The sequence below is a fragment of the Seriola lalandi genome, unplaced genomic scaffold (genome assembly GCF_002814215.2).
Source record: "Seriola lalandi dorsalis isolate HSWRI2012SDOR001 ecotype SW California unplaced genomic scaffold, Sedor1 jcf7180002054694, whole genome shotgun sequence".
Taxonomy (NCBI): Eukaryota; Metazoa; Chordata; class Actinopteri; order Carangiformes; family Carangidae; genus Seriola; species Seriola lalandi.
In genome coordinates this window covers 108,370-135,382 of record NW_019525247.1, presented here as the reverse complement: position 1 = coordinate 135,382, position 27,013 = coordinate 108,370, and the positions used below count along the sequence as shown (strand labels likewise).

The window sequence follows — 27,013 nt, the reverse complement described above, 5'->3', positions numbered from 1 at the left end:
CACCCCTTCAGCTTCACTGTAAGACCACCTGACATCTACACCCACCCCCCGGCTTCACCCTGACAAGCACCATGACTTTCACCTCACACGACTCTAATGTAAACTAATGTTACAGCTCATTTGTGTTCTGCAGAGAAATATAACTGTCTCGGTTTGAGTTTACACTGATGGAGAAAGGTGGAAGGAACATTTTACAGTTGCTACCTCCACGTTATTTAGCTTTTAGCTCTGTCCTTCTACAATTATCTGATGTCCACATTCACACTAATGTCCAATAATGTTTGAGATTAAATTTCTTCACTATATCCTCAGATATCCAGAGCCCCGTAATGTTTAATACTGCTGCTTTGATTATGAAGTGCTTGATGGTTCAGGGCGTCTGCTTAAACTGTTAGTAAAAGTTAAAAGCACAGAACAGTTAGTGTCGATGCTGTAAGAACAGGTGAGTGTATAACACTAAACACTCTGTGAAGTGAAGTGGATAAGAGCAGACGTGCTCTCTTTCTCATGCACTTACACTGGCTGCAGGAAGTTTTCAGACCCTTTCACTTTTTTGCACTTTGTGTTATAAATGGAGGAAACCATAACATCCGTTTTTACCCATTAACCTACTCTCAATAATCCATAATGACAAGGTGAAGACATGTGTTGCAAATTTCTGTAGACCTCTGTGATAAACTGCGGTGAGACACAGATCAGGACAAGAAGCTCTGAGTGTTCTTCACAAGAACTGTGAAGAGGAACAAGTCTGGAACCAGGACTCTTCTAGACCTGGTGTCCAGACAAACTGAGGAACCAGGTGAGAAGGACCTGGGTCAGGGCGGAGCTTCAGAAGTCCTTTGCAGAGATGGAGAAGCTGCTGGAAGGACGAGCGTCTCAGCAGCTCTCCATCAATCAGGTCTTTATGGTGGAGAGACGAGATAGAGACACTGTGAGGACATGAGACACTGTGAGGACATGAGACACTGTGAGGACATGAGACAGTCTGCTGGAGTTCTCAGCAGCAGGGACAGGGAGACTGGTCAGAGGAAAACCTGATCCAGAGTCCAGGAGACCTGGTTCACCTTTCAGCTCCACAGTGACCTGAAGCAAACACCAACACTGCAGAGTCTTCAGGACCGGGTCTCTGACTGTCCCTTAGTGTCCCAGACAAAGTCCACACCTAAACCTCATAGACCATCTGTGGAGAGACCTGAAGAGGACAGTTCACAGACACTTCCTGTCCGGTCTGAGTCTGAGAGGATCTGACAGGAAGAATCCAGGTCCTACAAAGAACTGGACTAAGGGACTGAAGACTTTTGTAAATGATTTTAGTTTTTGAGTTTAAATAAATTAGTAAAATGTCTAAAACATGTTTAATTTTGTCATTATGGATTGAGAGCAGATTGATGGGACAAATGGCAGTTTTATAGATTTACAATTAGATCTTCACCACAGTAAGGTGAAGGGGTCTGAATACTTTCTGAAGCCTCTGTACCGTCTCTTACCCAGACTTCATTCTGCTCAGTGAAGTGGAGAAGAGGAGGTTTGTGCAGGGATCTCCAGGAGACATGTAGATTTCACTTCATGTGTCTGGATGTGTTAGATTCCTCAGAACCTGCCCTGCTCAGTGACCCTCCAGCCCGGCCCAGAGGACACTGGGAAAGCGTGTGGCGTGGACTTCGAACTCCGAGTCTTCTGTGCAAAGACTGCGAATGAAAAGATCCACCACAGGTCAGAGAGTACCACCAAACTGATTCCATTAGAGAAAGTGCTTGTACTGTGCTTCACATGACACGTGCCGTGTGCGCAGGAACTCTGTTTGCCTGGCGATCCGGAAGGTTCAGTTCGCTCCAGAGAAACCGGGCCCTCAGCCGATGGTGGAGACCAGCCGCAGCTTCCTGATGTCGGACAGATCTTTGCACTTAGAGGCCTCACTGGATAAGGAGGTAACACACACACACACACACACGCTCTGATGTGCTGTTTGATTAGAAGGACACACACACTGATGAGTCTCTGTCTGTCTCCAGCTGTACTACCACGGTGAGCCCATCAGTGTCAACGTCCACGTCACCAACAACTCCACCAAGACTGTGAAGAAAATCAAGATCTCAGGTGAGTACACCTGTCCACAAAATGAAGTCGTGAGAGGTTCTAAATGCTGGTTTTGACACTTGATTGGTTCAGTTAATTACAGAAACACTACCTCCAATCAGTAATGAGAGAACCTTTGCACCTCATGACCCCTGAAATAATGCTGAAAAAACACTCTGCAGCCTGCTGGGGTCAGTGAAAAGCACACGGCAGAATAGTTTCCATCTTTGTGGCTTTTAAAGGTCCCTGTTGTGTACAGGTAGATGTCCGTGTCTTTTTTGATTATAAAAAATAAAAGTTAAAGGTGCTATATGTTATATGTTGTATGTGGCTAACATTAGCATTAGCAGATGTTTACTTACCAGTCTAGAAGAAACGTTTTGAGTTCAGCATCAGACTTTATTCCTTTACTCACCAACAGATGCATCCAGAGGTGGAAACAAACACCAATGTTAACTCTTTTCTGTATCACAAATTTTCACGTATTGGTAAATTGGTAACTAAACAGCTGTTAATGCTAACATGTAGCAATAGCAAAATTTACAAATAGCTCCTTTAATACTGGGTATCGAGTATCGAAGCGCTCAGTCCACAGAGAAATATACACAGCCTGTATTCAGAAACTGAGCCTTAAAACCAGCCGTCAGGACTTCTGTAACTTTGTGATGTCACAACAAAGCAGTCACCGCTCTCAGCCATGCCCAAGGCCCCACCCACCTGGACCCATCATCTAACCTTGCAGGTTTTTTGGAGTTGGGGTTGTTATGTGGTGCTACAGCTAAATCAAGTGTTGCATCTTACACCTGCTGTTATCTGTAAGATCTTCCCATGATGCATTGTGGCAGACAGAGTGGGACGACTGAACTAACTCTCCTCCTCCTCTCAGTTCGTCAGTATGCTGACATCTGTCTGTTCTCCACGGCTCAGTACAAGTGTTCAGTGGCTCAGGTTGAAGCAGAGTGAGTATCTCCCTCTCTCTGTCTGTACACGTTACATCACTGTGTCTGTTCCCCTGAAAAAGAACGACATGGACAACAGTAACAGATCCCTCTCTCCTCCCTTCTTGCCTCTCTGTCTCCTGGACCTGCACACCCGTCAGTGACCAGGTGTCACCCAGCTCCACCTCTTGCCAGGTCTACACCCTGACCCCCGTGCTGGGTACCAACAGGGAGAAGAGAGGCCTGGCTCTGGATGGAAAACTGAAGCATGAAGACACCAACCTGGCTTCCAGCACCATGTACACACACACACACACACACACACACACACACACACACTCATGCATGTGAACAGTCTGCTGATTCTTGTGTTGTGTTCTGTGTGTTACAGAGTGAAAGAGGGGGCCAACAAGGAGACGATGGGGATCGTGGTTTCTTACAGAGTTAAAGTCAAACTGGTGGTGTCTCTTGGAGGGTAGGTCTACACTCATACCTCGTTTCCACCAAAAAAAAAAAATGATGCCCTGAATTCATGACATCATGGTTTCCAGTCTGATGCCTCAGGTGATGTCACTTGAGTCAGCGTTGGTGTTTGAAAAGTTAAAGTGAGCTGAACAGACCTGAGGCCAGAGGCTGCAGGTCACATGTTGCCACCCGCACAACACACCTGACATCTAACACTAAGTTGTCAGTGTTTAGGTTGCATTGTGGGTAATGTAGGCACCAGGTTTTCACAAGGAAGAAGAATACATGGAATCAAAGGGACAGTGTCTCTGCTGCACAACGTCATTAAAGACTGTCCATCATGAGTCAGAGTGTTACATCAGTGCAGAGCTCTTTCATTTAATTAATCATTTAATTTATCATTTATTTAAGTCTTGATCACTGACTATTTAAATTTTAATAAAGGTAACAAACTTTGTGTGTGTGTGTGTGTGTGTGTGTGTGTGTGTTTAGGGATGTAGCAGTGGAACTCCCTTTTGTCCTGATGCATCCTAAACCGACAGACCAGCCCTGCTCCAAGCCCCAGTCAGGTAGGACACACACACACACACACACCCACACACACACCTGGCTCAGATGGCTCTCTTTCTCTATCTCATAACAGTTAACAGTTAATGTAATAACTTCGTGTCTCTTGTTCCCTCAGAGGCTGATGCTCCTGCAGATGTAAACCTTATAGAGTTTGGCACGAAGTAAGTGTATGTGTGTTTGTGTGTGTTTGCGTGTGTGTGTGTTACTCTTTGTGTAGCTGCATAATTTACTGACATAGCAGAGAAACGTCCCACATTTACATCTGCTATCTGCTATTACTTCTTGTTCAGTCATGTCCAGGTGTCTGAGGAGGGTTTTTTTTATTACAGATTTGACATGTTCTCTTGTGTGCTTGTGTGTGTGTTGCAGTGTGTGTGTGTGTGTGTGACAGTTTGTCAGTAATCTGTCTCTCTTCAGTTCTTCCTCTCAGGGTGATGACTTTGTGTTTGAAGACTTTGCTCGGCTGAGGTTGACCGGGACGAAGGATCACCTGGGTGCGGAGGATCCCTTCTGTTAGCTGGCCTCTGGTCTGAGGTCAGGACCCTGAACCCCGGAGGGCATTAAGAAGATGGAGATGATTTAACTGAACCATTTGAAGCTCTTGTTTGTTTGTGTGTTTGTGTAGGAGTGTAGGAGTCATTGTTCAGGTAAATGATGAGAGCTGTTTTCTTCAGGTATCAGTGACACTGATCAATAACAGAGGAAGTTGATTTATCTTTAACCTCTTCAGGATGAAATAATCTGATGCATCTTCACTTCGCAGAACAAAGTTTAATGAAACCAGCAATCATCGTATTGTTTTTACTTTCTTTTTACTAACAGATATTCTCTGCTTGTCTTACCTTGTATGTAATACGTCAATAGGATGAATATGCTGTATATGTACATTGTGATTTTAATGTTGAAGGGGCAGTAGTTGTTTGCTCTTCAGCCTTCAGCTTGTGTTTAATGCAACTGTATAAATTACACAACTGTTGTTTTCCTGCTCCAACTATCTTTTAGACACTTTCATACAAAGTGTAAAGTAGTCTGTCTCTACTGGACACACATAGAAAACAGCACATACACACACATTGTCACTATAATACATCCTCAATCTGAGCATGCTGTAAACACAGTTTGTTCACAGAGGCTCATGGGAAATGAAGTATAGACGTACAGTGTCTTACAGACTAAAGTGTCAGCATGATGTTCAGATAGAACTGTGAGCAGAGGTTCGTCTAAATAATAAATCCTTTGAAAACAGTGTTGGTCAGTTGGCTTTTAGCAGGTGCTGCTGATATTTGAGCCAGTGAGTGTATAAGCATCTTTGATAAGGATCCAGAAAATGTCACAGTGATGCACTAACATCTGCTGATAATAAAATCGACCTCCTGCTTTATCATCTGGCCTCTAATCCCTAAAAGCATTGGATGATGTTCCCCCCAGGATGAACTGTAATAACTTTTCATCCTGTGTGGAAACTCAGATCTGTCCAACACTTTATTTAATAACCAGTTACCCTGAAAAACGGAAGATGTTCGCCCATGTTTAGAGTCATCTGTTCAATCATGTTGCAACGTAACTACACCCGTTATGCTTCATTATATTCTTCACTGTGATCTCACTGTAGTGTGGAACTAAACTGTTAGCATGGAGCTGATTCTGTCTGTCATATTTTAATATGCGAGTCAACCACATGGACGATCAACCACAGCGTCTTGTTTGTCCTGGTCCACACATATTGAGCCTGAGCTACGACATCAAAGACTGTAAATCCTACACTGACACTGAGTCTCTCCTGTGTGACAATCGGTTCATACGTGTCTAAACAGCACTGTGTGTTTTATCTATGAGGATGGAGGATTTTAGATCATGAATGTGCCTGATTTTTTTTCGCACATTGTTTTATGAGAAATATGAGATTTGTATAATAAATGCAAATGTAAGATATCACATCTATTACCATTATAATCAAACATTTATAGGAAACATCTCACTTCAAATATAAGAAGAAACAATGTTACATGATCTTTATGTTGTTTACTCAATAAAAGGTAAAAACTGTTGTAACTAAAAAAAAAAAAGTCTTTATTTTGCTGTTTAACAAAAAAAAGTTGTCGTACAGAGCTTTATGTATTCTGTGAAAAATATTTCCAGCTGTCAAACAGAAGCTGACCGGTGCAGGTGTGAGAGCAGGACATGTCTGAAGAGTTAATGACGCTGGACTGGACCTGGAGGTGAAGCGTCTCCAGAGTCTCACTGATGGAGGACTGTCATGTGTCGAGGTCCTGGATCAGAGTCACTTCACTGTGTTTCTGTATTAACATTTCATATTGGTCCAAAAGACTGTACAACATATGACAGCCAGGTCATCATCATCATTGTTTACTTATTACTGTCGGTTAGTCTCTTCTAACAGTCTCACATGCTCCGTACATGAGGCTCCATCAGCGGCTAAAATGCTTCAACACCTGTACAATGAATCTGTTGAAGTGTGAGACTGAAGGACAAACCTGAACACGGCCCTTTCTGTTGGTCTTCAGAGGTCTTGGTAGTTGTGCATGAAGAAGAAAAAATTGACCATGAGCAACAAAATATACTCAACGTACACTCCTTAGAAAATCAGACATCTTGTATATAACATGTTTTTTTTTTTTTTTTTTGTGTTTCCTGTGAAACTCAGTATTTATCACTACAATAAAAAAAGGATTATTAAAAAACATGTAATGCTGGTGGTAGAAGTGGAGGATGTGGCTCATCAGCCTCATCAAGTGTTGCCCATTGATCATGAATCCACCAGTCAGCCGCCCTCTCTCCTCTCATGTCTGCTGCTGCTGCTGCTGCTGCTGCTGTTGCTGCTGCTGCTGCTGCTGCTGCTGCTGCTGCTCCAGCATGACTTCACAGGTCCGTCCCAGTTCTCCCAGTTTGACCTTGGCGTACTCTGCCCTGTTCAGAGCCATCTGACAGTCCTTCCTGGCTGAGTACGTGGAGCCTTCGTGAGGCTGACCAGTAGCTACCTGGAGAGAGGAAAGAGGACGATAACCTTTAATCTGCTGCTCACAGTTTGATGCACTCTGACTGATTACATAGTATTTACAGCATTAATACTTAACTGGTTGTATTTGTGAAGCCTGTGTATGTATGGGGATCAGATTTGTTTTCAAAAATACTGAGCAATATGTTTTAGTTGTTAAACAGAAAAGCAATAAAAGATTAAAGCTAAAGAATTAACTTCAAATCTAAATCTACAAGTTATTTATAAAAGAGTACACACACACACACACACACACACACACGCACACGCACACACGCACACGCACACACACACAGCGTTAGTGAGCGAGATGATCCATCCACCTGACAGGTGTGTCATATCCAGATGTTGATTACACAGCATGATTGTTGCACAGGTGTGCTTTTGGCTGGTCAGAATAAAAGGAACTTTAATATGTGGAGTTATATTTTGAAAAAAGACATTAATTAGACACTGAACTGTGTGACAGAAGTGCATTTTGGGGGGGGGGGGGGGGGGGGGGGGTGTCAGTATCTGGTGTGACCACCATTTGCCTCATGCAGTGCGACACATCTGCTTGGCACAGAGACACAGTGTGGCTGTGTGTAGTTGCTGGATATTGGCAGGAAGTGGATCCAGTATAATTCAGATCATCTCAAACATGCACAATGGATGACATATGGTGGGTAAGAAGCTAGCTCCATGAACTGCTACACTCTCAGAAATGACTTTGGAGGCGTCTTATAGTGAATAAATGACTGATCATTTTATGGTCCACAGCTCTGGTGGACATTCAGCATGTTGACTGCACACTACCTCAAAATGTGGAGCACCTGTGGAACTGATAAAACTACACATTTTAAACAAAGATTGATGGACACTGTACAAAGGAGATGTGTCAAACTGCATGAGGTAAATGCTGGTTGCACCAGATGTTTTCTGAACCGCGACCCTCCCCCCCAAAAAATGCACATCTATAGCCCGAGTCATGTTTTTTTTAAATAAAATGCACATTTTAGAGTGGCTTTTTATTGTGATCAGGCCAGATCACACCTGTAATTAACACTGGATATGCCACACCTGTCATGTGGAGGGATGATCTTACTCATTTAGATCTTTTATTTCAACTCAAAAAAAAAGCTTTCACACTAATATCTATGGATATATCCAGACACATACTAAGATGTAGTATTCTACAACACTGTTACCATGAGGCACCACAGCTCTGTTGTAGCAGTGGTCTCTAATAGTCTCATTGTGGCTCTGACCTGGGTGAGGTAGCGGATCTGGCCGCTCAGTTCACTCTCCACCCGGTTGACGGAGCTCTGGAACTGGACCAGCTGTCTGTCCAGGAAGCTGGCGTTGTGTTTGTCTTTGGAGAGCTCCAGGACGATGTTACCTGTGAGGGTGAGCGCACGACAACATGTCAGTTCACGACCAGACACCGTGACAAACAATGATTTGATAATATAATTTACTCCTACAGCTGATCAGCAACACCTTTATATTCCTCTACACTGGCAACGGCCAAAGCCACAGGCATAATGTTTTCAGGTTGTCCCTCGCATGATGGAACTTCTTTAAATTTTGCACAAAAATTCACTAGGACTCAAGGATGAACTAATTAGATTGGTGGTGGTCAGAGGTCGAAGGTCAGGGTCACTGTGACCTCACAAAACACATTTTTGGCAATAACTCAAATTCATTCACAAATTGACAATTTAACTCAAATGTCTTCAAGGATAAAAAAAAAAGTGATGACATTTTATATCTAAAAAGGTCAATGGTCAACTTCACTGTGACATCATAATTGGCTAATTTGCAGAAGAAAAAACAATGAGGATGTGTCTATCTTAAAGGGACAAATATATGACATGAACCAATGCCACACACCTCAGCTTTTATAGCCTAGACTAGTTTGCTATGCTCCTGAGGACGGCCTTTAAAAGATACAGACGTCAGCAAGGAAACACACACAGAGCAGCTTCCATTACACATTAGATGTGTAACACAGGAGGCTTTATCTTTCAGACACAGGTGTCTGTAGCAGGATGTTTGTAGCTGCTGTGTTCAGTCATGACATGAGAGCGAGTACTGTCACAGCAGTGAGTTGGGACACTATATTCAACCTGACCTTGCCTTACAATACGACCCAGGGGACCCAGTGAGCACATTGAATGGCCATCATAGACGGTGAAGGCCTGACATATGCGAGGGGAAAGCCATCGCCACTGTCTGTACCTCCACATTTTCCTCAGGCAACAGCTTGATGTGCTGGTTGGTGAACCTGTCAAGCGAACCAGTGAGGAAAGCCATGTTGCAGTGGTCAGACATTCTGTTCCTCTTGGACAGAAGTGACAGCCGATGACCATGCCACAAGGATGTCAAGGGAAGGAAGCGGGCCCTGACTGCATCCTTGATGGTGGGGACGCCCTTATCCCACTCCAAGCCATTGACGGTGCAGTACAGCCCATATGCAACCACCAGCGGCTTCACTGACAGACGCTAAGACACCTGAGGGTGATGTAGGTGCAACTGTCCCCAGGGTGGCTGAGTGAAAAACAGAGATGAGCCATATGTGCGCTGGGGCTTTAAGGGGACCCTGTGTGCAGTCATTCCCCCTGATTGAACAGTGAGTGCAAAGATCTGTCTCAGGGAGCAGAGGCAGAGCATCTAGTGGGTTAACCAATATTAAGCCCTTCAGAGGGCGAAACACATACAGCTGCACAATCAAGACAAAAAGAAGGGGACAGCTTTCATTGTCAAGTACTTGTCTCAATGTGAACTCATTCATTTCTACTACTTCATTGTCTACACTGGACTGCTTACAGGGATTAGTTAGCTCAGTGCTCTACAATAACGGCTCTGATAATAAAACATCTATGTAAGACATTTACCTTTGTCTTTACATTACTTTGATGGCTTGTTTCTTACCAGCTTTTACAAACAAAACCGATACAGATTTATCTGCTCTAATTTGGTCCCCTGTTAATATAAAAATATTCGCTACAAGAATATTTAGATATAAGAAACATTTTCTTCAGTAATTCAGACAGAAAGATTTCAGTTGGACATGAGAGGTTCGACACTGCTCATTGTGTCTGCTCCTTGTACTACAGCAGGACTGTGTGTGGTAGCAGCTACTAACTATTAACTACAGCAGTGCGTGTATAAAAACATTCAGAATTATACAATGATACAGTTTTTTAGTTATTTAAAATGGGTACAGTCTGTCCTCACCGGCACACTGCAGGACCATCGCTATCTCCTTCTCCACATCCTCCAGAGCTCTGAGCCGCTCGTTAGCCATCACCAGGCGGGACACAGCTCCTTTCAGCGGGTTAACAATGACACGTCGTAGCGTACAGTAACGCTCCGTGAGGTCCAGTCAGTACACAGAGTAAACCATAAACTTGTTCGGCTCAGTTCAGCTTCACAGGACTGAAGCATGGAAGTGCAAACTGCTCAGTCCGCACAACAACAAAAAGCTCACTAAATCTACGTCACCTGTCGCACAGTGGTGACGTCCGCTTGACTTAGAGGAAAGATGGCTACCTCGGCTTGGCTGCATGGCCCATCAGCTATGCGACTAACAGAGGGTTTGGTGTCGGTTCTGAAAGAACACCGTCCAGAGTATTTACCCGCTTTGTTGGCCAACTACAGAGAACATGGCGTCTTCCCGACACAGGTAGAGTCCGGCCCGGAGAGGCGTGTTAGCTTGCTGGCTAGTAAACTGTTAGCCTGCTGTAGCGGCTGCTACAGGCTTTGTTGTTCACTGAGCTGACACCTGGAGCTACAGTAGGACTGGGTGTTAACATGCTGCTGGTGCTGTCTTACTGTGTGTTACTGTCATTGATTGTGAACACCTGTGTTTGTCTCTGTAGAGCGCGAGCGCCGTCGGGGGTCTCGTGGGGTTCAGTAATGCCAAACTGGGCTCGAGCAAAACCAGGTGAGAAAAACCGATGTTTCATTACAGCTGTCACAATATTTCAGTCACAGTTAACCTCATGATACCTGTGGTACCGGTGCTCTTAAGTTATTGTTCCGGTATTTGTGTTTTCTTGTTGTTTATTTGTAAATCTTTGTGATATATTAGCGCCATCCTCAGTGTTCGTGTCTGCATAGACGTTAAAAGTAAATAACTAAAACACTGATCAGTGAACAACATTGAAAAGAGCAGAAGTGCTCTGTGAATTATGAAAATGTAAACACAAACAAGTGATTTTATATACACACGCAATCACTGCAGCGCCTTCAGGAAAACGTCACGTTGTTTATTTGTAGATATGGAGGGTATCATTTCAAATTTCTCAATACTGAGGCTGGTAAACAGTCTGAGCACTCAGGGTAAATGTTAGTGCTGTATCCTGTCACTGCCGATCAGATTACACAGGTGAAGAAAAGCTGAGAGGTAAATGTTCTGGTGGATGAACTAAGCTAAGAGTGGCTGGCAAAAAAGAGGAACAAGAATGCCCCCTGATTCCATGTCTGTACCTTATACAGAACTAATAGGTGGAATAAAGGCACAACGTCCCCGCCTTGAACAGGTTGTGTAAAAGAGGCTACAACAATGAGAGCATTACCTAAATGGAAAATAGTCTAAAACTGGAAAAAATACAGTTTGAATCAGAAACTATATGATCAAAGAATAAGTGAAAAAGATGAATTGACCAGATATCCAAGCCAGCTTTTAGTTTCCATTTTTAAGTGTTAAGCTTGATACTCAACCTTGAATATTTTTTACTCAAAATAAATAAATGAGAGGAAAACTATCACATTTACATTTGAATTTCAAGTCTAGATAAAAACGTTCTAAACATGTGAAGGAAATGATCAATAAAAGGTTTTTATGATGATTAAAGGCTCAGATATTGGACAGTAACTCCAAAGTATGAATATCAAGGGGATGAAAAAATCTGTGTGTGTTTGTGTGTGTGTTTGTCAGGTTTGAGGGCCTTTGCCTGCTCTCCATGCTGGTTAAAGACAGCTCCAGTGACCTGTTTGAGCAGCACTGTCTTTCCTGGCTGCGTTCCCTGCAGCAGGTCATACAGGTAAGATGTGTGCACATACAAACACACTCTTCTTAGTGTTGTCCAAAACTCTTCCATAAAACCTGACTAACGTCCTCTTGTGTTGTTCCTCCTCCCCGTCCTCTCCGGTTTGTCTGTGGATGTTCTCCTTCAGTCTCAGGCTCCAGTCCAGACCATCCAGCTGGCAGTGAACATCCTGAAGGATTTGCTGCAGTACTCATCCCAGCTAGCAGAGCTGGCTAGAGAAGTCGGCCTCAACTCCATCCTGGGCATCCTGACATCTCTGCTGGGCCTCAAGACAGAGGTGAGGATACAGGGCAGTGGACCAATAATCATGAGTGAAGGATCTCATGATTCACTGCAACTCAGAAACTAGTGAATTTTGTGCCTCGCTACATAAATTTGCATATTGATTAGGTACATCGGACTTTCTTTTAAACTTTGTCTTGTTTTTCATGATGACAAACTACAACATATGTGTTCTTTTGTAACTGAAATCATTAGAGCCTGACGATACTGGATTTTTGGAGCCTATACCGATATTAGGGAGTAAAAAAATTCCAATATTGATTATATCGGCCGATATATAAAACACTTGTGAAAGAGATATGTAATGAAAGCAAACGAACAAATACACTTAAAATGCTGCCTACATAACTTGACTTGACTCGAGCATTTCCACTGCATTATTGCTTCTTAAAAAAATTATTAATTTCAGCGTATATCAGAGAATATATATGCCGATACCAATATATCTGTGATAGGCCGATATCGGCTGATAAAATCGGCTGACCGATAAATTGCTGCTGGTTTTCTTCTTTTGTCTTTGTAAATTTTGATTCTGTTGTGACTGCTCATCATCAGATGTCTCGTTGGGCTCGGGGAAACTGTGATAAACAATGTGTCTGACATTTTAATGACTAAAACATTAATTAGGGTTATAAACGATCAGTCATAGACGATCTTACTTTGGCATAATGTCTACTTCAGATGAATCATACAGATTGCGTCATTAAGAGTTTCTATATTTAGACATTTCATTTTAAAAGTTGAATCACTCCTAAACAGCTAAAAAGATTGTCAAGATTGTGATCCTTTGGCCACTTGATTAAATGAAGAGTAATCAAGAGATTAATTGACAGTGAAAAGATCTGTCATAAGAAGTATCGTAAGCCCTTTCCCCTTTTCTTCTCGTGGTCTCAGTGTGAGCTGTCAGCCATGGAGGGGATGATGGCCTGTATGACCTACTACCCCAGAGCCTGCGGATCCCTCCGGGTAAGACACAGAGGAGAGAAAGAAGATTTTTCTCCACCTAGAGACTTTGTCTTGTGTTTTATAGATAACTTGAAGATCATGTGTATTTCACTTGATCAGGGATGGGTACCGAAACCCTGTATTAAACGGGCCCTAAAGACTGGAATATCGATAAGCTCCGGTTCTGCTCTTGGTACTAGAGAAATTAGGAAAATAAATTTCCTGTTCATTATTCCTACATAAAAGTTCTCTTTCACATTTTATCTCACTAAGTCTGTTTCTGAATGATGCATAATGAATAATGATGAAAAGTAACCATGAGCTGATCGTTATTGGCGTGTTCTTAAATTCAATCTGAAATGGACAGAGCTACTGTTAAAATCTTAACGATACCCATCCCTACGCTTGAGCCTTGAGAAAACACTGAAAAAACCTTTTTGTCTTTTAGGACAAACTGGGAGCGTATTTCCTTTCCAAAATGGACAGTACAAACAAGAAAACACAAGAGGTTTGTGACTCTCACTCTTTCATCATATGTATTGATATGTGCACTTTTTATCCTCGTCTCTCGATCTGTCTTTCACACAAAAACAAGGTACTCTTACCTTACAAAGCGGTTAATTTCTCCCTAATGATGTTTTTTGTTGTTGTTTTGCCACTTGTCACAGATGTATGTACAGGAAAGTACGGCGCAAACTGAACTGAACTGAAGTGAAGCAGCTGTTTTTTGAACAAGTTTCATGTGCCTGTCTCTGTGTCACTGTCAGATGGCCTGTCAGTGTTATGGTCGCTTGCCCTGTCTGGGGGGCCTGTTGGACCGAGGGGTAGGTGCTGGCAGAGCTGAAGGCTGGACCAATCAGATTCACTGCTTACTGGCCTCAGCCAATGGCCTGCTGACTCAGATCTACCAGGGTTCAGAAACAGGTACACTTTCCATCAGTGATGGTGGAATTTCTCTGATTGAATTTCCTAACTTTTTCAAATTCATTGTGGTTATTTGCTGAATAATAACAACACAGGCAGAACTCTAACACCACTCACGTAGTTTACACTGCTGAAATTTGAATTGTCCAGTCGGACATAATCAACATATGCTTTATGCATCACAAATATCAATGTTCGACATGTCTTGTCAAACCCTAAAAAACCCGAAAGTCCTCCAGTGGAAGGCGCCCAGGAGGCGAAGTTGAGGGATCAAAATGGAAACAGCAGAATTGGAGGTCTCCTGACTTTCGGTCCTGGTGCCAGTCAAGATCCAACAACATCACATCCCACAGTGTTTCTTCATTAGACCCTCAGTCCCTGATAAACTCCTTTGTCTTCCACACCTCCAGGCTGTAACACAGAGATAACCCTGATGATGTCACTATCACATCATTATCATTATTTTTTCAGCTCCTCTAGCGCTGTTTTCACCAGCTGAGTAGAACCTACCTCTGAACTGATAATCAAGTCCTTTTAGGAACTATCCAGTTATTTTATAACTCAAGAAAACTGAGGTTCACTTTAAGCCAAAACAATTATTTCTCTCTTAAAGCAGTTTGTAGTCCAGGCGCTGGTGGAGCTTCAGCTGTTGTTTCTGCAGTGTACCAAAGATTTATAGCTCTTTATAGAGTTGACTTGTTGACAGTGTTGCATATGAAGTCAGTTTCCTGCATTAACTGTATTCCTTCCTGTGTTTATACTCTCTTACATCGCTGTGGCTACAGAGACAATGTTTGTACTGGACATAGATCTGCTCATTTACACACCTGACACGTGTCATAAGTTAGTGGACGGACTGCAGATATCTGTTAGATGCTGTGTAAAGTCCTTGTTGTAACATGTCACCCTGCTTTGGTTTGGTTGTAGTCTCTACATGTGTGTTGTGCTCTGATGATGCTGCGTGCTGTTTGCTGTATCAGATGGAGCCGTGCAATATGAAGGTCCGGGGGTGGAGCTGGCCTTTCCTCATCTCGACCAATCAGATCCGCTGCTGCTGCTGCAGCTCCAGCACAGATACACAGCTGTCTGCCTGGCACTCAAACACACACTCAGGTACAACGCACACATGCACACACACAATCCAAGTTTAAAAATGTTAGTTCATCCAAATTATAATAAAATGTTCTTGTTTACATTACATACATTAGAATAGTTTTTGTTTTTCCAGTCTGTCATTCATGATTTTCATATCTCTGAATACTGAAAACAAAGTCCAGTTAACTGTCAGCAGTTCTCATTGGTCTCGATCTCTGTGGAAGAAAAGGTCCCATTGAAACTCTGCAGGTTTTGTGCTGATGAAAGGAGTGTGTGACTGGCCTCACTCCTTCTTTAAACAGAATTAAACTGAATCACTTTGCTCGGCTCTGTCAAACCTGAAACCTGCTTGTCGCTGCTCGTTGTTTTAATTCATTATGGAGCACATACAATACATGCAGCAGCCTTTTTGTCTCATAGCAACAAGGATCAAAACCACAGCTCACACAGAGCAGTAAAGGGTTTGATGCAGCATCACAGGCGTTCACTGTGTCTCTGTCCATCAGGGTGGATCCAGCCTCAGCTGTCCGTCTACCTGTCAGACCAATACTCAACCTGGTGTGTCGAGCCCTCGCTGTCAGCTCCAAGAGCATAGTGAGTGTTCTCTCTCTCATTCCCACACACACACACTCACACAATAATAATTAACGGAGTTAATAAGTTTTATAAATGGACATCAAACAAATGATATCTCTCTGTCACAGAATTTAACAGGAGATGGAAGTGTGAGGCTGCTGGTCCTGCCCATCATACACACCAACACACTGGACATCCTATCAGCTCTGATCACTGCGTGAGTACGCACACAAACACACAGACACACGGACTTGATTTTGTTCTGTAAAAACACATGTGGCCATTATTCAATGGTGTAACTCAGGAAGGAGAGACTGAGACCATATTTCCTGTAACGTGACTGGTTGGTCTCTAGTTGTTCTCTTTATTATCCCACTTCCATTCTTCTTCTTTTTATTTATCTCCGCATGTGATATCCAAATGCTCGGACCCTGGTCGTTATTGCCTGCATCTACACTTTAGTTTGTTTGATTTGTTGTTTGTTGCTGACACTGAGTCTGTGCTGTGTGTGTGTTTACAGTGTACGTAGCAGCATGGTTCAATACACTGTAGTTCTACAGAGGCTGTTCTCTCAAACCCTGTCTGCCTGGACGCCTGTACATGAAGCCAGTCTGGGACAGCAGAGAGCCTACAGGTAACGTCCTGATCCTCAACACAGAGGAACCAGTACCCGAACCACAGGAACCACAGCTCCCAGTGCAACACCACATCAGCATTTTATCAGCAGCTGGTAGACTTACAAGAACCATTTGTCCAGTGCTGCAGCAGACACAGACAAAAGTCCAGCATTAGCAAATGAATGAGCTGTTAAATTTCAGTATCCTACTTAGAGGTGTGCAAACAAATCAATATCTCTACAGATTCAAAATCAATTCATAAATTCCAAAAATGGATTCATATTTTTCAGTCTTGTAACAGCACTGCTTTACATTTTTTCCTGACATGAGTTTAGCTCGTCAGTCCTATAGATGGCGCCATGTCGGTTTCGATCAGACACACGTCCTCTGCAGCTTTATATCCATTTTTAAGAGCTTGAAGATCCGAGCATCACTAAACTGTGTGTCATATAGACATCTAATGAAAACAAATCAAATGGTCAAAGTTGTCATATTGACATTGAAGGTGTATTGATTGATTTCCAAACATCAGTCATGCATTGAGTAACACGCAAGAAAACCTTCCACCACAGTGTCCAGAAGCTGCTGTTAGTTAATTAAATTATTTCATTAGTGAAGATGAAAGGACAGAAAACATTCTTTCATTCATCATTCACTCTTCTGACAGTTTCTTTATCTGTGATGCTTTTACACAGAAACATGACAAAGTCAGTCTGTTACACTTTGATAGCTTATGCTATATATATATAAATAACAATAAATGATATTAATTAAAATAATAATTTCTGTTATTCTGAAACTATTCTAAACAATCGTTGAACAGAAACACTGTTATGATGTGGGACAGAGGGGGTCAGTTTAGGGCCAGTGTCGGGACATTGAAGTGTCAGAGACGATGTGGTCTGAAAGTGTGTGTTTGTTGTGTCTCTGGGCTGGTTCCACAGCTCGGTCCGGGTCTCGGTCTACAGAACCTTAGAGCTCTGGGTCCAGGTGGCTGGAGCCTCTGCCAGCATTCTTCAGGGAAGCCCAGGTCACTCAGAGCTCCTGTTTAACCACCTACTCGGTGACATCACACCAGGGGCGGAGTCTATCAAGGTAGTTAGTTTGAATGTATTTAAGCATCATGTATTTTACAGTAAGAATGATTGATTGAAACGGGGTGTGTGGCAGCCGGTTGGTGTCGTCTCTAACTCTCGTCCTCTCCAGCTCCGGGCAGGTCTGTCAGCTGATGCGGTTCCTGGAGGGAAACCAGGTCCTCGGAGGACGAAGCCTCTGGTCATGGCAGATGCAGTGGGGCCGTCGCTCCAGAGGAAAGGAGACTTTCTGGCCAATCAGGACACCTGTCTCTCAGCCCTCAGAGGTGACAGGCTGCTCAGTCTGAAGACGGCTTTTATAATGGGTCTGTTGTAAATGTGGTGTCCTCACACAGATGTTTTCCTCTCCACAGCACTGAGACAGATCATCCTGACCGGTGGCACACTGCTGAAGGACGATATACACAAGGTAAATATTAACTGTAACCACTCGTGGGAAACACCTGAAGTCACCTGCTGTACAACATGAAACACTGTTGTTAGACAAGATGAGGACACGGATGGTTCTGTCTCCATCATCTTTCTCTCTCTGGTCACCTCTCTTCTTCAGTGGTTTTCTGCTCTGTGTTGATTCTCCCACAGCGTCTCCATGACGTCGTGCTGCCGCTGTGTGTCCGTCTGCAGCAGCAACAGTCCAGCAGCAACGCAGCATGTGAATCAGCAGGAGGCGTCGGCGGGCAGTACAGCAGCGCCCTCACCAGACGAGAGCTGTACAGGTGCTGCCTTCATTCACATCATTTCGTGTTTGGATATTACTTTGAGTGATAAACACTTTGAACTGCATGATGTTTATGAAAGTGCTTTGTGATTTATTAATATTATTAACTTATTAGTAAATATATTCATTAATAGCCACAGTGGATGAATCTTAATCATTTTTATTATCTTTTATAACATTTGTGAACAAATTACAAACGACTCTGCAGCAGTTTCAGCAAATTATAAAAAATAAATAAATAAAACAGGAACATCTGGATTGAGTTCTGGTGAAAAGTCTGAATCAGATGTTTCACATATGTCCACCAACTGTGCATTATGTGATGTGTAGTTTGACTTGTGTGTTGTAACAGAGACGAGACTGTGTCGTGTTGATGGATCGTATCGTTTGTGTGTATTTGCAGGTTGTTGCTGGCTCTGGTCCTGGTCCCATCACCCTGTTGGCCCCCTCCTCTGACCTGTGCTGTATCCATCCTCAGCAGTGGACGCGCCGACCGCAACCTCAAGGTGACTCTGGCAGAGAGAGATAAGAGACTCTAGCTGTGTTTCCTCTGAACCTGTTTAAAACAAGTCATGGAAACATGATTTAAAAACATCAAATGTTGAAAAAGAAATGTATGAGGTGGTTTTTCAGACTATTAGACAAAGCAATGTTTCACAGAAGTGAGATGGTAACACTCTTTCTGCAGTTAAGTCACATGACATCCAAAGAAACTGCAACTATTCAACTATATAATACACTAAAACAGTTCATAAAATCATAAGACAAGATTTTACAGCAGCAGTCAGTTTATGGTCACAAGGTAAAGAATGAACATCATCACTGACCAACACAGCACAGTGTGTATTCATTTATTCATTTGGCCTTTTTGCCGTTTGTTGACAGTCAACAGCAGAGAGAGAGAGAGAGAGGGAGGGAGAGAGAGATAGAGAGTTATAACACAAAACAAACCTTCAGTAGCATTTCATCACTGACCTGTGAACTTTCATTTGCCCTGACTTTGTGAAAATCAGATGTTTTTGTTTCCCAGGTGATAAACAAAGAGATTTAGGTCGAGTCTGTAACTGGAGTAAACAGCTAACCAAAATATATAGGAAGCCCCCCACCCTCCACCCCCAGGTCAATGCAGACTGAAACACACAATAACTTAAACACAGCTTCTTTTTTCTGATCATGGACTAAATGAGCTCAGAGCGAAACATCAGTGTCTTTGTTAGTTTCAGACTGACACAGCTGTAATGTTCCCGTCGTGTGCGCACGTTGTTTGAATAGCAAATAAACATCTGAGCACCCATGGGCGTGTTGGTCTCTTAAAATGAGGTGTGAGCAGGAGCATTGTTGCGTTGTGCGTTGCGTTGTCATCTTGAGGCAGTGGAAAATGATTGATTAACAAGAAACCTGGTCTTAAGTCAGTGGTGCAGAGTTTCACTATTACTTAAAGGAGCATTGTGAAGAGTAATAGGCTCCTAAGTAGGCGGGCATATTAACATGCAGTCTGCCTGTTACACTCAAGCAGAGTGTGTCACAGTGTTTCCCATTCACACTCAGAATAAATATGTCTACAGTTTCATAATGAACCAAAAATTTATTTATATTTCTCATAATAAACATTAAATATTTCTAATGTTGTGATTTGTGCTGTTACTTCCTTATAAAGCCATAAAACCCTTCATTTCCCTTTAGTGCTCACAGAGCTGCTGTGTGTGTAACTCACAATATGTGATCAACTCACAACAAACAGAATCTAACTCTGTGTCAAACACTGCGCTGTTATAATAGCAATCCACCAAGGTGCCCCTGCCTGGGAGATGGCACTGTGATTGATTTGTTTATTGGATGTTACGGCCGAAACACTACCACGAATAATTAAGAGATTGAGTTCAACCCTTTTGAAGCATGCACCTGGAGCAGCGACGGTTGTTTCCACCGTTAAAATAGCAGAAGTGATGTGGACACGCCCTGATTGAGCTTGTGCTGCAGATTCAGACCGTGAGCTTTGGAATGTGAAAACAGAGCCACTGTGTCTGTTTGAAACAACACAACAGCACATCATGTACCATGGTTACATTCATAGTTCTAATGACTCTCTTTGCCCCCCCCCCAGGTCTCTACGTTCTGTGCTGAGGCCCTGACCATCTGTAACTCCCTCCTCCACCCCCGCACTCCCTCCATCGCCCTCCCTTTACCGCCCCTCACCCTGAAACCCACCCCCACCGCTCCAGTCCTCCCTTCCTCACAGGGCCCCACCCCTGGACTCACTCTGCCGACCCTGTTAGGAGGCACCGCCCCCGGTCCTCCTTTCCCCAGCCGCCACTCCATGGGTCTGGGCCCCGCCTCTCTGCTGGGCTCGCTGGAGAACCACCTCTCTCTAGTTCCAGGGCTGCCGGGCCAGGCCCACACCCCAGGAGACATGATCCTGTCCCCGCACACGCATCACCTGCCGGACCAGGCCGGGCTGGGCCCCCCAGAGGGCCAGAGACCCGTGTTCATCCGCTACGATAAGGAGGAAGCGGAGGACGTGGAGATCTCTCTGGCGAGCGACTCGGACGACAGCGTGGTCATCGTTCCTCCGGGGATGCTCAACATGGAGAACCAGCAGGACGACGCCGCCGCAGCTAACTCCCAGAACCTGGTCTCTGCTGCACCGGGGGGCACCACAGTCTCTCTACCAGGAGGAGAGTGTGTCACCATGGTGCCCACCACAGCTGTACCGACCACAATAGACAGCGTCTCGCTTTCCAACAACCTTGCCACCTCCTCCCCCCTCCTCACCACCTCCACCACACCCATCAACTCCTTCCCTCCTTCCAGTACCTCTGTGGTTTCCCTGGTCCCACCTTTGAACTCCAGCACACTCACAGCTCCACCCGGTGGTCTGGGGGACTCGATGCCCGGCAGACCCCAGCTCCAGCAGATGCTGATGCAGCCCTCCACAGCGGGCCAGCCCGGACCCATGGGTCTCCCGCTCCAGATGCACCAGCTGCAGAACCAGCTGAGTCAGCAGGGACGCCACCTCCACCAGCACCAACCACCACCCGCCAGCAACGAAGACTCAGCCGTCATCAACATCAACAGCACCGACGAAGAGGAAGAAGAGGAGGAGGAGGACATGGAGGATGATGAGGAGCTGGAGGAGGAAGACGAAGGGATGGATGAGGAGGACGAAGAGGAGGAGGTGAGCGATTTTGCTGAGGAGGAGTTTTATGATGGAGAGGAGTATGAGGATTATGATGAAGAAGAGGGGGAAGAGCTGGAGGAAGAGGAGGAGGAGGAGGATGGGGACATACCTCCACTGGAGGGAGCGGAGGACAAGGCAGGAGAGGTGGGGGTGGAGGAGGGGAAGGTGGTCCAGGCAGCAGTGGATGAAGAAGGGTTGGCTGGGTTCAGCGTGGAGGGAGACGAGGAGGGAGGGATAGAGGAGATCCAGCCCAACAGAGTTCTGTTCCCAGAGGACAGGATGAAGGTGCAGGAGGTGGAGAGCATCGGAGTCCTGGAGGAGGCGCGGGGGGGCGAGGGAGAGGAGGATGAGAGTGAGAGGATGGATGACCCCACCATGCCGCAGATACTGTGTGTCACCGGAGGAGCGATGGAGGAGAGGGAGGAGACGGATGAGGGAGGGGCAGCCGGGGGAGGAGCTGGAGCTGGAGGAGGCGGAGGAGCGGTGCAGGAGGAGGCGAGCCTGTGGGAGCAGGGCGCCAGTGAGGCTGAGCTGAGAACCTCCTCCGAAGAACGCACAACCAATCAGAGTCAACAGGTGAGAATTAAAACTACAATGTTGAGAGAAAAAACTTTTTAGGAACATCACAAACAACCAACCAAACAGGTGAAAGGACAGTCAGTGTCAGACTGAGCTGCTGTTTGTCTGTCTAATAATAATAATAATAATACATTTTATTTGGCAGCGCCTTTCACAGCACTCAAGGACACTTTACACAAGATTAAAAACACAATAAAAATAATAAAAACAACAGACAGTTAAAAAGAAAACAATGAAATTACAGCGAATATACAGATTGAAACAGATGAGTTTTGAGTCTTGATTTGAACTGGGGTAAAGAAACAATGTTACGGACGTCTGGTGGGAGAGAGTTCCAGAGTTGGGGAGCAGAGCGGCTGAAAGCTCTGCTGAGGCGGGCGGATGGCATAGAGAGGTGAAGGGAGGAGGAAGACCTGAGGGAACGAGAGGGGCTGGTAATGCGGAGGAGATCAGCCAGATGGGGGGGGCCAGGTAGTGGATGGCTTTGAATGTATAGAATAGACTCAGTTCCTTCACTATCTTTTTACTGTCCTGATGCTGCTGATGATGATGATATGATGATGATGATGATGATGATGACAACGACGATGACCCGAAAGTTTCTCCTTAATAATGAAACCTCTGTTAATTAGAACTTCACAGGATGCTCCAGGTTCCTCATTTTAAAGCTTCTGATATTTCCCCTCTAAAACAACACAAATGATCACTTTATCCTCAATATAATATGACTTTTTATATTTATTTATTTCTGATTTTCTTTTGCTCAATGTGGCCCTAATACACTGTAGTTTAACATTCTTATCTTCTCAGGGTGTCAACAGAAAACTCTTCTGTGTGATTCGGTTTAAAGACAACAAAAACAAAGATTATGATTCTAGGCACCATGTGTTCCTGGAGGTCAGGAAACAGGAAAAGTGTCTTTGTAGTTGATGATTGAAGCTGGTATTGTCACGGGGTTGTTTCAAGGAAACCGATCCCTCCACCTAACTCTGACTCATTGTTCCTGTACAGGAGTCGAGGCCTGAACCAACACAGGAAGCCAGTGTGGGTGAGAACCAGCCGTGCAGCAGTCAGGAGGAGCAGCAGCCCTCAGCTGCTCCAGAAGGAGACTCAGCAGCTGCAGATCCTGACTCCTCAGCCGCTCTGAAACCTAAAGAGCCAGCGGAGACGAGCTCTGAGAATAGAGACAGAGGGGAGGCAGAGCAGCAGGAGACTGAGGGGGGAGGAGGGGGAGAGAGTGATGGAGAGGAGGGGAAGGGAGTGAAGAGGAAGAGAGAGGAGGTGCACAGGGAGGAAGAGGCGGGACAAAGCACTGAGAAGAAAAAGGTAAGAACACTTTTCCAACTCAATATGGAAATATAGTCAGTCACTCTGCCATTCACTCACCCACCCACCTACCTACCTCATTTAGTCAGTCCCTCAATAACTCAATAACTCAGTCAGTCAGTCAGTCACTCTGCAACTCACTCACCCACCCACCTCATTTAGTCAGTCCCTCAATAACTCAATCAGTCACTAAATCAGTCAGTCAGTCAGTCAGTCAGTCCGGTGTTTATAAAAAAAAGTTTCAGGGGATATAAAGACTGACAGTGTAAGATACAGTCAGAACCAGCAAACAGTCAAACTACAGTCCAGCCTGTATTAGAACAGTTACACATGTTTAGTGGAAATAACAGAATTGAATAATAAATAGTCTCAGCTTCATTTGAGTGAAACCCCCCCCCACCTCCCCTCACAGAGCATGTTGTCTCTCTGTCTGTCCCTCAGATGGATGATGAAGCCATGGCGTCCATGTTGGCTGATTTTGTGGCCTGTCCACCTGATGATGAAGACGGCGCCTCTGGATCGACCCGCTCATGAACTGACCTGATGTAACCGAGGTCTCCGCGGATGCAGCAGAGACGGTGTCATCAGTGACATCATGTAGTTACCTCATTAACTCCTCCCTCATCATTGTGGCGGTCTACAGTCGCTCATACTATAGAACATGGCCTCCAGGTTTCTTTCTTTGACTTCAGCTGCAGGACTTTTTTTTCTACTGTCACACCTTCAGCTTGTTATTGACAGACTAGTTTAACATGAGCTAAAAGAAACAGTAGGTTTCCTGCAGCCCAGCAGGGCGCGGAGCTCTGTGAGGTATATCACTCTGAACGCTAGCCTTTGTTCCCGTTTACGGTACATGTTATCTACAGTTAGTGTATGAAGTACCCGTGTGTTTGGATTGATATGTACCTTCTGTGCTCTTCATGTTTCATGACTGTCATATTCTTTGTTATAAAAAGTAAAAGAGAAAATCAGGACCGCAGTTTTCATGATTTCATGGTTAAGCAACAGTAAGTTAACATGTGTCTCCAGTGACCACTTGTGATCAGATCTCACTTCCCTGCTTTATATGTAAATAAACATGAATGAGTTGTTGATTTTAGCCAATCTGAGATAGCAAAATAATTTTGCTTCATGATGAAACTGTGACAGAGAGCGTCAGTAGAGTAGTTGATACTTCAGTGCGGCCTAGGACGCATTCACGTTCACACTGCTAAAAGAATGTGGCCACATGTGGTCCAGACCAGCTCTGAATGTGTTCTGAGGGATCAGATGTCAAATACGTTCACACCTGAACTTAGAGCTGAACACTTGTGATCGGATCACCAGAGATGGATGTTAATGCCAGGTCTGAACAGGAGCAGTGATGTCATCACAGAAAGCACAGCTGTCTGTCTGGACAGAGGAGGGAGAACTGAGCCTTTAACTGTAGCTATATCAGCTGCTATAGTGTTCCTGTAGTAAACACAACAGACTTGTACGGAAAAAGAACAGGAAATGATCAAATCTGGCGGATGCCAGTCAGACTATAGATACCTCTTATAATTAACAAATTCACCACAGAAGAAGATGAAATCTACTTGTTTCCCTGCAGATGTCTGGAGCTGAACCTGTCAATGTCCTTCAGAAGAACAAAATCAACTATTTTACAGTGTTGATGTTGACTGTTTATCATATAAACACATCTGTCGCAGTCTGAACATGTTACACACCCGCTGAGAACCAGTGTTTAGTCCGGAAATGAGAATCATTTCACTCAGTTCACTGTGTCATTAACCAGGTTCTTCTTTAAGCTCAGTGTCACATCAGAGTTACAGTCTGGTATGTACAGGTCTGAGGAAGCAAAGTCAGGAACCTTTGAGAAATAATGTCATCAATAGTATTGAAATGAGCTTCATCTAAACTTCATTCGTTTTATGAGGATGATCAGGATCACAGCTCCCCAGAAAACCTGTGAGTGACGTCATGGAGGCTACGTCCATCTTTACTTAAAGTCTATGACAAACACAACAAAGTTCTTGTTACACAGACAGACTCAAAAGCTCCTTAGTGGTAGTCACTGCTGCAGTAGGTGTCTCCGAGACCACAATTTGCCATGATGACACACACACACACAGAGAACACAGAACCTGCCTCAGTTGTGGTTCAAACTGGTTCACTCAGTTCAGTACGAATCCAGACTCCTGCTCTGAACATCTGGAACAGGGAGAACAAGTAACAAAGCCTGGATCACATGATTGTATTACCATAGTAACATGAAGTTTACTCAGGAGGACTGTCTTCATGAGTTCTCTCTCTCTCTCTCTCTCTCTCTCTCTCTCTCTCCCCCTCCCTCTCCCACTTGTCTCATCACTGTTTTCTCAGTCCTCCTCCACCCTGCTGACTAACAGCTTCCTTCAGTTCCACCATTTATGGATTCATGGATTCTGTCCATGAATTTTGTCTGTCCAAAGAAAAAAAACAAAAAACATCTGTCCAGATCCAGTGAATCCTGCTCCACATCTCGTCCCTCCAGGTTTTCTGCCTCACCTCCTCTTCGCCACCACCAGTGTGTGGACTGTGTTCAGACTGTTTCATGGCCCCATGATGGAGGTCTGATCACTAAAGACTCCTCTCGTATTACTTTCCCTATCGTGCACGCCGTCATATAAATCTAATATATAATAATAGTATAACACTATCGGAGAGTTAGAGTAAAGAATAAATAATCTGTCCAGCAGAGGCTGTGATATTTTTCCTTCTCATGGTTCACACATCAAAATCTCTATTTCCCATAATTCACCCAGAATTGGTTACGCCACAGTTAAGTGTCTCTGTGTTGGAAAGTCCGCAGTTTGTAACTCAGGTTTTCTGTCACGAATCTGTAGTTTCCAGGAGCAGATGACATCATTGTGACATCTTCAGGGTTTATTTTGTCCAAGCCACAGTAGATATCACACACGTCTTTTCAACAGTATGAACCGGGACTGGTGAACGTCGTCGTCCTCCAGAGTCTGTTACTACTGTTATTCACTTCCTCGATACTTTCATGTAAACATCCTGTTTACTCAAAGCTATGGAAGCCCTGAGAGGCTGGTGATTAGAAAAAGAAATAACTACCAAAATGATCTTGGCAAAAAAAAAAGAAACATAGAGAAATGATCCTGGCGCCGCCTCACAGCTTCCATAGGAAGCAGAAAACAGACCAGATACATGTTTTACTTTACAGACATTATACAGCTACCTCTGCATAATGACAAATAATTATTTAGACCATTCTAGGTAACTAAAACTCAGAAGATTCCGGTTTGGGTTTTGTTATATTTCAAAGTAATTAGTTGAGGATTTTTCTCTCTGTTCTTTTATGAAATGCTTGTGGTTTTAGAGGCTCAGTTTTTCCTTCAGGTGTTTGTACTCTAGGAGATTCTGATCTGAGGAGGTGTATCATGATCTCTATTTGGAGTGTTGTAACATTTCACTGCTGAAGTCTAGAACCAGAAGAGCTTCCTTTACCATTTCTCAACCTCACTTCATGCACTTCTTTAAATTCACTATCCGAGTTTTCACAGTTCATCAATAGTTTTGAAATGAGCTTCATCTAA

At 44.1% G+C, this 27,013-nt stretch overlaps 3 protein-coding genes across 3 annotated transcripts in view; 2 read left to right on the top strand and 1 right to left on the bottom strand.

Annotated features, from left to right (window-relative positions):
* Positions 1-5,040, top strand: part of arrb2b (arrestin, beta 2b) — an 11,854-nt gene extending 6,814 nt beyond the window's left edge. Inside the window, exons 5-14 of the mRNA XM_023423806.2 lie at positions 1-18; positions 1,586-1,713; positions 1,793-1,928; positions 2,013-2,097; positions 2,963-3,035; positions 3,176-3,313; positions 3,406-3,489; positions 3,972-4,048; positions 4,165-4,210; positions 4,467-5,040. The exon at positions 1-18 is cut by the window's left edge and continues 179 nt beyond it. Of these exons, the coding sequence (XP_023279574.1) occupies positions 1-18; positions 1,586-1,713; positions 1,793-1,928; positions 2,013-2,097; positions 2,963-3,035; positions 3,176-3,313; positions 3,406-3,489; positions 3,972-4,048; positions 4,165-4,210; positions 4,467-4,566 (885 nt within the window). The 3' untranslated portion in view covers positions 4,567-5,040. The remainder of the gene's footprint in view (positions 19-1,585; positions 1,714-1,792; positions 1,929-2,012; positions 2,098-2,962; positions 3,036-3,175; positions 3,314-3,405; positions 3,490-3,971; positions 4,049-4,164; positions 4,211-4,466) is intronic.
* A 163-nt stretch (positions 5,041-5,203) lies between these two features.
* Positions 5,204-10,543, bottom strand: med11 (mediator complex subunit 11). The gene is made up of 3 exons (XM_023423807.2): positions 10,285-10,543; positions 8,313-8,443; positions 5,204-7,048 (listed from the first exon to the last, which is right to left on the bottom strand). Exons 1-3 carry the CDS (start codon positions 10,352-10,354, stop codon positions 6,851-6,853), a joined length of 399 nt encoding a protein of 132 aa, XP_023279575.1. The 5' UTR covers positions 10,355-10,543; the 3' UTR covers positions 5,204-6,850.
* A 48-nt stretch (positions 10,544-10,591) lies between these two features.
* Positions 10,592-24,406, top strand: pelp1 (proline, glutamate and leucine rich protein 1). Its single transcript, XM_023423805.2, has 19 exons — positions 10,592-10,732; positions 10,929-10,993; positions 11,990-12,095; positions 12,229-12,378; positions 13,278-13,349; positions 13,777-13,836; positions 14,096-14,252; positions 15,233-15,365; positions 15,854-15,941; positions 16,052-16,140; positions 16,444-16,557; positions 17,485-17,635; positions 17,747-17,900; positions 17,988-18,043; positions 18,217-18,350; positions 18,756-18,858; positions 20,457-22,106; positions 23,121-23,435; positions 23,877-24,406. Exons 1-19 carry the CDS (start codon positions 10,592-10,594, stop codon positions 23,967-23,969), a joined length of 3,831 nt encoding a protein of 1,276 aa, XP_023279573.1. The 3' UTR covers positions 23,970-24,406.
* The last annotated feature ends 2,607 nt before the right edge of the window (positions 24,407-27,013 follow it).

Bases quoted from the DNA above. Each gene is read 5' to 3' on its own strand.
- pelp1 (XM_023423805.2), top strand. From the start codon at position 10,592: ATGGCTACCTCGGCTTGGCTGCATGGCCCATCAGCTATGCGACTAACA. The intron at 12,096-12,228 runs GTAAGATGTGTG...GTTCTCCTTCAG, and splicing joins CCCTGCAGCAGGTCATACAG to TCTCAGGCTCCAGTCCAGAC. The intron at 13,837-14,095 runs GTTTGTGACTCT...TGTCACTGTCAG, and splicing joins CAAACAAGAAAACACAAGAG to ATGGCCTGTCAGTGTTATGG.
- med11 (XM_023423807.2), bottom strand. From the start codon at position 10,354: ATGGCTAACGAGCGGCTCAGAGCTCTGGAGGATGTGGAGAAGGAGATA. The intron at 8,444-10,284 runs GTGAGGACAGAC...TCACCCTCACAG, and splicing joins GATGGTCCTGCAGTGTGCCG to GTAACATCGTCCTGGAGCTC. The intron at 7,049-8,312 runs GTCAGAGCCACA...TCCTCTCTCCAG, and splicing joins AGATCCGCTACCTCACCCAG to GTAGCTACTGGTCAGCCTCA.